General features: G+C 41.5%; 1 protein-coding gene across 1 annotated transcript; it reads right to left on the reverse strand.

The window, feature by feature from the left end:
• Nucleotides 1-4,205: 4,205 nt before the first annotated feature.
• Nucleotides 4,206-7,907, reverse strand: LOC102076582 (uncharacterized). Its single transcript, XM_005466702.3, has one exon. It carries the CDS (start codon nucleotides 7,469-7,471, stop codon nucleotides 4,607-4,609), a length of 2,865 nt encoding a protein of 954 aa, XP_005466759.2. The 5' UTR covers nucleotides 7,472-7,907; the 3' UTR covers nucleotides 4,206-4,606.
• Nucleotides 7,908-9,296: the final 1,389 nt, after the last annotated feature.

The following is a 9,296-nucleotide window of genomic DNA, read 5'->3' on the forward strand; positions in this document are numbered from 1 at the left end:
TGCTGTCTTTGATCTCTACCATGTGACATTTACTCCTTTCTACTCAATGAGCAGCAAGCTGGAATTAGCTAACGCTGAGACGTGGAGCTGCACAAACAGAAGATTTCTGTTTCTTCCTGCTGATTTTTTTAGTGCTCATTAGGGACCCGGTATTTTGTTTTGTCAGTGAGGTGATTTACAGGTGTCTCTTTGGTGCCCCTGACATCCAGAAACACATTTGTCCAGCTCATGGCTGGAGCGTGGCTCACTGTGAGGATGGTGAGCACCAGCGTCTTTGTAACATGAATAAAGCAGGCCTGCTTGCTAAATAATGATTGGGTATAATTGAGGGGTCGGTGATCCAATGTAATTAGAGTGATTACAGTCATTAAATCCCTATAGAAGTGCTGTTTTCTGTCCAACATGGCCAATCAAAGACACATGAAGCGGTTTAGCGATGAGATGGAGGTGGAGTTGTGCACATCACCAATAATGCATTTTAGTTTTAAGGCCGAGAGCAACTACACTGACACAAACCTACAACTGCTATTGCTTCACAGCAACAAATAGGAACGATGTCAAGTTGGATTTTTCTTTAGTGCTTGTAAGGTTTGGTCTACTCTGGCTCAGGTTATTAGTGTGAATGCTTGAAAAGCATTCACAGTATTGTTGTTGTAATCTTTATTATTCCGTTTTATATATTCCATACGTTTTTTGGCATCTAACTCCTTCAAAACTGTTCAACGTAGAAAAACCATTCAAACACCATTAGATTCCTCTTCTTTTGGACATGACTGCTTGTATTTTTAATAACATTTATATTTTTAAAATTATTCAACTTTTTTCAACAAAAATTTCCCATTTATTTCAATGGGGAGACCCTTCAAATTCTCCTTCAACTTACTCCTCTTTAAACTGTATCTACTTCCACATACATTGACGTAGAGCCACCATTCAAACTTTAAAACGAAGACAAGACATTCAACTATTCAACTTGTATTTATCTTTTCAATATCTATTATACTTTTTCTTCAGTTCCAGTTTAAGTTTCATGATGTTTTTTCAGCCGTTTCAGAGTTTATAATGGGTGTGTATGGGATGGAATGTTGGCGCTAGAGTGAGACAGCTCAACTGCTAGAGTGAGAGGAGCAAAAAAATTAATCTTAAAATCTTTTTTAAAACTGCTGCTGTGTCCGCGGTGTTTGCTCTACAGGTATGATTTTACCCTCAAAACGTAGCCATCGGTGTCCTCTTTCACCCAATGTGTTTACTATTGTACTAGGTGTTATGGTTCTTTCATAAATGTCACCAATGCACAGCCTCCTCCCTCCAACTCTTCCATAGACTAATGTTAAAATGGCTCAGAAGGTTTGTTTGAAAATCAGAAGAGCATGGTGTCTTTGCACTGTCATCATGTCCATATAATAAACTCCATGGGCATGAAAACTGAGAATTTGGTAGACCGGACATTGCCGCCGCTCACGGTGAAAGAATTTTGTCAATACGACCTGTACTTTTCATTTGGGAACAATTTGTTTGGGGCTGACTTTTCTGTTCATTTTAAGCAGCAAAAGTGAGGTGCATGTCTGTGTGCGTGTGTATTGGGTGCAGTCACTATAGCAACCAGGCTCACACCTGCCTGCCTAACGAGCTCTGTCTCTCACTGTGCCAAGATTCATCTTAAACACTTCTCTTTCAACTGCTGCTGTGTCCACAGTGTTTGCTCTACAGCCATCATTTTACCCTCAAAACATCGCCATCGTTGTTCTCTTTCCAACACCATGTCTTTCAAAGCTCAGAGATGTAAACTTTTTAAACTGTGTGGATCCAAGTGGAGGGATCACATTTTAGTCATTCAGTGATTCAAAGAATATGAACTTTTAATATTCATTTAGATGTTTTCTGACTCTAATTTGTTTTTTCTCATTTCTTAGGTTTTTCTAATTTACATTTAAAACATTTTCAACTATTTTCCAACTTCTTCTCTGTGGATGTCAGCTTTTAGCAGTTTGGCACTTTTGATTTCAGGTGAAAATTTCTGTATTTTCATCTCATTCAACATTTTTAACTTAAAATTCAGCAATTAATTCATTTCAGTGCATACATTCAGATTCAAGCATTCACACTGCAGTTTCTTCAGAAAATGCACTTTCTTGTTCTATTTTATTATGATCTATTCTGTACGTTTTCGCGGACTATCTCCTTCAACACCGTTCAACTTAGAAAAACCATTCAACCACCATTCGATTCCTCTTCTTTTGGACATTACTGCTTCTATTTTTCTCACTTTTAACTTTTATATTTTTTTAATTATTCAACTTTATTCAACAAAAAATTATAACGGATTTCAATGGGGAGACCCTTTAAATTCTCATTCAACTTACTCCTCTTCCAACTCTATCTACTTTGACATACGTTGACCTAGAGCCAACGCTCAGAGATTTGAACTTTTTGAATTGTGTGGCTCAAAGTAGAGGGATAACCTTCTAACTGACCCATAGAAACACATTGTATTTTTAGTCAGGAGTTTGTCTCAACAGCAGGAACAACCCCACTTTTTAAATTGGTTCTGTCATCACATTTTTGACACCACAAGGATAAAAGAGACACTGTTGTGTAGAACAATTCCTTGGGATCCTCATAGTTCAAAAGCTGTTTTGATGGGAGTTAGGGTCTTGGATTTAGATGCAGTTTTTCAACAGGTGCACCAAGGCAGATTTGACAGGGTTTTGCCACAGAATAATAGTATGCCAGTAGTTAGTGCAGGCCAACTAACTCCTTGGTGTTCACATCAGGTAACTGACAGACCTGGGCATCAGTTCCCTCATCTGCAAATGGTTACTGGACTTCCTGACCAACCGCCCCCAACATGTCCGACTGGATAACCGCTGCTCATCAACAATCACAATGAACACCGGTGTACCACAAGGCTGTGTGATGAGCCCTTTCCTCTACTCCCTCTTCACCCACGACTGCAGACCTGCTGATGGTTCCAACACCATCATTAAGTTTGCAGATGACACCACGGTGATTGGCCTCATCAACGACAACGATGAGACCGCCTACAGGGAGGAGGTGGATCGTCTGGCTGAGTGGTGCGACACAAACAACCTGCTGCTTAACACTGAGAAGACTAAGGAGCTCATCGTGGACTACAGGAAGAATGCTGACCCACATCCACCCATGCACATTAAGGGGATGGCTGTGGAGCGTGTGAGCAGCCTCAAGTTCCTGGGAGTCCACATCTCCGAGGATCTCATCTGGACGACCAACTGCTCCAAGCTGGTCAAGAAGGCTCACCAGCGCCTCTTCTTCTTGAGGACTCTGAGGAAGAACCACCTGTCCTCAGACATCCTGGTGAACTTCTATCGCTGCACCATCGAGAGCATCCTGACCAACTGTATAACAGTCTGGTACGGGAACTGCTCCGCCTCGGACCGGAAGGCGTTGCAGAGGGTCGTGAAAACTGCCCAGCGCATTGCCGGAGCACCACTTCCTGCCATAAAGGACATCTACAGGAAGCGGTGTCTGAAAAGGGCTGGGAAAATCATCAAAGACCCCAGTCACCCATCACATAGACTCTTCACCCTCCTGCCCTCTGGGAGGCGCTACAGGAGCCTCCGGACTAAGACCACCAGGTACTGGAACAGCTTCTTCCCCACAGCTGTCAGACTCCTGAACTCTGCCTCCTGACATCTGACCCACGTTAAACTCATGGACTGAACATACACACACCCACAACCACTAGCACTTTACCACTACTGTATAGTTCTGTGTAAATAATCATTCTGTACATACGATAATTTTTAATCCTACAACTGTTTATAACTTACATAGTTCACATTTCTGTATAACTGTATATCTCAGATTTCTGTATAGTTTTTATTTCATATTTATATCCTGTTCATAGCTTGTACTCACTACAGCCTGTACATACTTATAGTTATAGAATATTCATAACATACTTCACACTGTGTACATTATAACATACCATAATAGACCCATTTCTGTAATATACTTACACATCTCTATTATTGCTAATATATATTGTAATATATCTATATCACGACTAAAGCACTTTCTGGATGGATGCAAACTGCATTTCGTTGCCCTGTACCTGTGACATGTGCAATGACAATAAAGTTGAATTCTATTTATATTAATAGTTTTCATGACAAAAAAGTACAAGTGTTCATTTAAGTAAATAAACAGAGCAGTAAGAGATGTTTTTCAATTTTTTTTTTCTTTATTTTGATTTGCTGCTAATGACAATTTTTTTTTTTATTTGTAGATTTTGTAGTGCTCCCTACAATTTGGACCTCTCACCAGAATTTTTAAAATTTTGTTCAATCCAATTAAATTCAATTCAATTCAATTCAATTCAAGCCCAACAATCAAATGATCCCCTATGAGAGCAAGCACTAGGCAACAGTGGAAAGGAAAAACTTCCTTTTAACAGGAAGAAACCTTTGACAGAACCAGGCTCAGAAAGGGGCAGCCATCTGTCATGACTGGTTGGGTGGTGAGAGGTAAAAGAAAAGAAAAATGAGAGCACAATTTAGATATGTGTTGCTCACATTGCCTAAAATGAACAACATGTGGTTTTCTGGACTGTGAAGGAAATCCCTCAAGTCAGTTTTCTGTGAGGTGACTGAAGACTTTGCTGGATGGCCGAGCGGATGCTTTTCAGAAACAGTTCATTTCCTTTCTTGTTTAAATGAACTCCATCGGGTAAAAAAATTGAGTTGTTGAAAAACCTCAAGCATGGATGCTCAATAATCACTCCAGCAAAGCGGTTGACAGCCTTTCTAATGCTGGCGTTCACGATCTTCCTGTCCTTATTGATTTGGCCTGGATTTCCATATCTCCACACTTGACGCTCGTTGATGGATGAATATACAATTGTCATTGAGGGGAACTCTGTGTGCAGTTGCATCAATTCCTTCTCAATGACAGAAGAAAGTTGATAAGCAGACATGAGTCCCAAATCATTGCCCCCAGCATGGATTACCAATATGTCAGGTGGGCTCTGTGTGGATAGCTCCTCATAAAAACGAGGAAGGACTCCACTCCAGCACATCCCTCCTTTGCCAAACCACTGGACTTTGGCATTAAGTCCGAAATTTTCTCCGAATAGCTCTTTTGCGTCACTCTCGCCTCGTCTGATGTAGCTTGACCCAATGATCCAGACTTTTGTTTCTCCCTTCTGGAGATTGATTCTGTGTGGTCTCTCAATGGCAATACATGGGAAGCTGTTAGAGAGGCCAGGGTTGAAAAAGGGATGCCGGAGAACCTCTGAGGGTGTTATGCGCTGGTGTGCATCTAAGGCCAACATCTTTTTAATCAGGCTGACAAATAAGCTTTGGCCATCTTCTGGTCCTCGTCTAACCTTCATTATTTGTTCGAGGTCATCGAGACATTTAAGTTTTATGTATCGAGTCTCCAGGGATGGATATCCTGTCTCGTACTGAAATTGTTGGTCAGTCTTAAATGTCCAGCGCTGTTGCTTGTAGTTGTCTTCAATGAAATAGTCATCAGTGTAAATGCCAGAGTCTAGAACATGATCTGGTGGCTGACCCTGAGTCTCTATGATGAATTTCAGATAATCATACTCATTCTCCGCAGGGTAGAGTGGCACCCCTGTAGCAAGCTCCACAGCTACCAGACCCAGAGACCACATGTCACTTGCTTCATTATAAGGAAGGCCAAGCACAACCTCAGGTGCACTATAACCAACTGTCCCCACGCAGTCACTAGGATTCACTGCAGACGCAGGACATGCGAGGCCAAAGTCTATGAGTTTGACTTTGACTGGAGACTCATGGCGGTTTACAACCATGATGTTTCCAGGTTTGAGGTCAGCGTGCACTATTCCCACAGAACCCAGGTGGGACAGAGCACTTGTGAGTTGACCTAAAATTGGCCTGAATTCGCTTATGGGGAGACCCTGTTTATTCCGGTCCCGTATGTAGTCCCACAGGCATTGATCAAGGAGTTCAAACTTTAGGCAAACCCGCTCTCCATCTTGGAAAAAGCCGTTCCATTTAACAATGTTGGCGGCATCTGGATCCAACTTTCGCAGCTGCTCCAGGATGAAAATTTCCAGTTTTGCCTCTTGCTGAACATCAGGGCGGCTCTTGTTGACTTTAATGGCAATAGCTTGGTTGGTTTTTGTGTCGCGACATTTGGCTACAATACCAAAGCCCCCTTCTCCAAGTAAAGCCTCTACCTTGTAGTGGTTTCCCAAAATGCTCCCTTCAACTATTTCAAGCTCATCTGAGCTGAAGGATGGGCTGGCTGACATGTTGATGTGCACTTGTTGAGAAAATTCAACAGAGTTTTGGAAACTGCAGTTGATTTTCTGTGATCTCTTACTTTTCAAGTTTGAAGGCTGCTGAAAGACCACAGGGTTTTGTCCCCTTGTGCTACTCGTGTCAATGCACAGGGAACTCTTAGGGTCGAAAAAGGGATGCTGGAGAACCTCCGAAGGTGTTATGCGCTGGTTTGCATCCAAGGCCAACATCTGTTTAATTAGGCTGACAAACAAACGTTGGCCATTTTCAGGTCCTTGTGTAAACATCATTACTTGTTCAAGGTCATCAAGGCTTTTAAGTTTTAAGTATCGAGTCTTCAGGGATTCATATCCTGTCTCGTACTGAAATTGTTGGTCAGTCTTAAATGTCCAGCGCTGTTGCTTGTAGTTGTCTTCAATGAAATAGTCTTCAGTGTACACGCCAGAATCTAGAATATGATCTGGTGGCTGACCCTGAGTCTCTATGATGAATTTCAAAACATCATAATCTTCATTTCCAGGGTAGAGTGGCACCCCTGTAGCAAGCTCCACAGCTACCAGCCCCAGAGACCACATGTCACTTGCTTCATTAAAAGGAAGGCCAAGCATAACCTCAGGTGCATTATAACCAACCGTCCCCACACGGTCACCAGGCATCACTGCAGACGCAGGACATGCGAGGCCAAAGTCTATGAGTTTGACTTTGATGGGAGACTCATGGCGATTTACAACCATGATGTTTCTAGATTTGAGGTCAGCGTGCACTATTCCCACAGAACCCAGGTGGGACAGAGCATTTGTGAGTTGACGTAAAATTGGCCCGACTTCACTTATGGGGAGACCCTGGTTATTCCGGTCCCGTATATAGTCCCACAGGCATTGATCAAGGAGTTCAAAGTTTAAGCAAACCCGCTCTCCGTCGTGGAAAAAGCCGTCCCATTTAACAATGTTGGCGGCATCTGGATCCAACCTTCGCAGCTGCTCCAGGATGAAAATTTCCAGTTTTGCCTGTTGCAGAATATCAGGGCGGCTCTTGTTGACTTTAATAGCCACAGCTCGGTTGGTCTTGGTATCACGACATTTGGCTACAATACCAAAGCCCCCTTCTCCGAGGAAGGCCTCTACCTTGTAGTGGTTTCCCAAAATACTCCCTTCAACTATTTCAAGCTCATCTGAGCTGAAGGATGGGTTAGCTGACATGATGAAATGTGTCGGCTTGGTCGGTGAATTGCTGAGAAATGTGAAATTCTCTCAAAACTTTCCAAAAGGGCTGTGGTTGCTGTCAGGTCTACGTCGGTTAAGCAGTAAAGTTTAACAGAGCAAAGCCCCTATTTATGGGTTTTGCCTCTCAGGAAGATGATGACATAACAAAGGATCAAAGGCATTCTATTTTGGATAAAAGGCATTCTATTTTTTCAGTTGAAACACTGAAAAAAAAATAGTGTTTCAACAGGGCAGGCTGGCGTCCTGTGGGAGGCAGGTGATTGGGTAAGGATGCAGAGGATAAAATCCAAGAAAAGATTTACTTATCGGTCAGCTCATCAGCGAGCAGCCGTAGAATCACAGGTGCAGCTTGGCAGGGGATGGACTCAGGGTGAAGACACAAAATCAACAATGACAACAATGTTATTCTTTATTAGTGTGAATGCTTTTCAAGCATTCACACTAACATTTATATTTTTAAAATTATTCAACTTTATTTAAAAAAAAAAAAAAAAAAAAAAAAAAGTATTTCAATGGGGAGACCCTTCAAATTCTCCTTCAACTTACTCCTCTTTAAACTGTATCTACTTCCACATACATTGACGTAGAGCCACCATTCAAACTTTAAAACGAAGACAAGACATTCAACTATTCAACCTGTATTTATCTTTTCAATATCTATTATACTTTTTCTTCAGTTCCAGTTTAAGTTTCATGATGTTTTTTCAGCCGTTTCAGAGTTTATAATGGGTGTGTATGGGACGGAATGTTGGCGCTAGAGTGAGACAGCTCAACTGCTAGAGTGAGAGGAGCAAAAAAATTAATCTTAAAATCTTTTTTAAAACTGCTGCTGTGTCCGCGGTGTTTGCTCTACAGGTATGATTTTACCCTCAAAACGTAGCCATCGGTGTCCTCTTTCACCCAATGTGTTTACTATTGTACTAGGTGTTATGGTTCTTTCATAAATGTCACCAATGCACAGCCTCCTCCCTCCAACTCTTCCATAGACTAATGTTAAAATGGCTCAGAAGGTTTGTTTGAAAATCAGAAGAGCATGGTGTCTTTGCACTGTCATCATGTCCATATAATAAACTCCATGGGCATGAAAACTGAGAATTTGGTAGACCGGACATTGCCGCCGCTCACGGTGAAAGAATTTTGTCAATACGACCTGTACTTTTCATTTGGGAACAATTTGTTTGGGGCTGACTTTTCTGTTCATTTTAAGCAGCAAAAGTGAGGTGCATGTCTGTGTGCGTGTGTATTGGGTGCAGTCACTATAGCAACCAGGCTCACACCTGCCTGCCTAACGAGCTCTGTCTCTCACTGTGCCAAGATTCATCTTAAACACTTCTCTTTCAACTGCTGCTGTGTCCACAGTGTTTGCTCTACAGCCATCATTTTACCCTCAAAACATCGCCATCGTTGTTCTCTTTCCAACACCGTGTCTTTCAAAGCTCAGAGATGTAAACTTTTTAAACTGTGTGGATCCAAGTGGAGGGATCACATTTTAGTCATTCAGTGATTCAAAGAATATGAACTTTTAATATTCATTTAGATGTTTTCTGACTCTAATTTGTTTTTTCTCATTTCTTAGGTTTTTCTAATTTACATTTAAAACATTTTCAACTATTTTCCAACTTCTTCTCTGTGGATGTCAGCTTTTAGCAGTTTGGCACTTTTGATTTCAGGTGAAAATTTCTGTATTTTCATCTCATTCAACATTTTTAACTTAAAATTCAGCAATTAATTCATTTCAGTGCATACATTCAGATTCAAGCATTCACACTGCAGTTTCTTCAGAAAATGCACTTTCTAGTTT

This window comes from Oreochromis niloticus, linkage group LG19 (assembly GCF_001858045.2).
Source record: "Oreochromis niloticus isolate F11D_XX linkage group LG19, O_niloticus_UMD_NMBU, whole genome shotgun sequence".
In the NCBI taxonomy this organism is placed as follows: domain Eukaryota; kingdom Metazoa; phylum Chordata; class Actinopteri; order Cichliformes; family Cichlidae; genus Oreochromis; species Oreochromis niloticus.

What these genes read in the sequence shown, in the direction of transcription:
- LOC102076582 (XM_005466702.3), bottom strand. Translation starts at nt 7,471, where the DNA reads ATGTCAGCTAACCCATCCTTCAGCTCAGATGAGCTTGAAATAGTTGAA.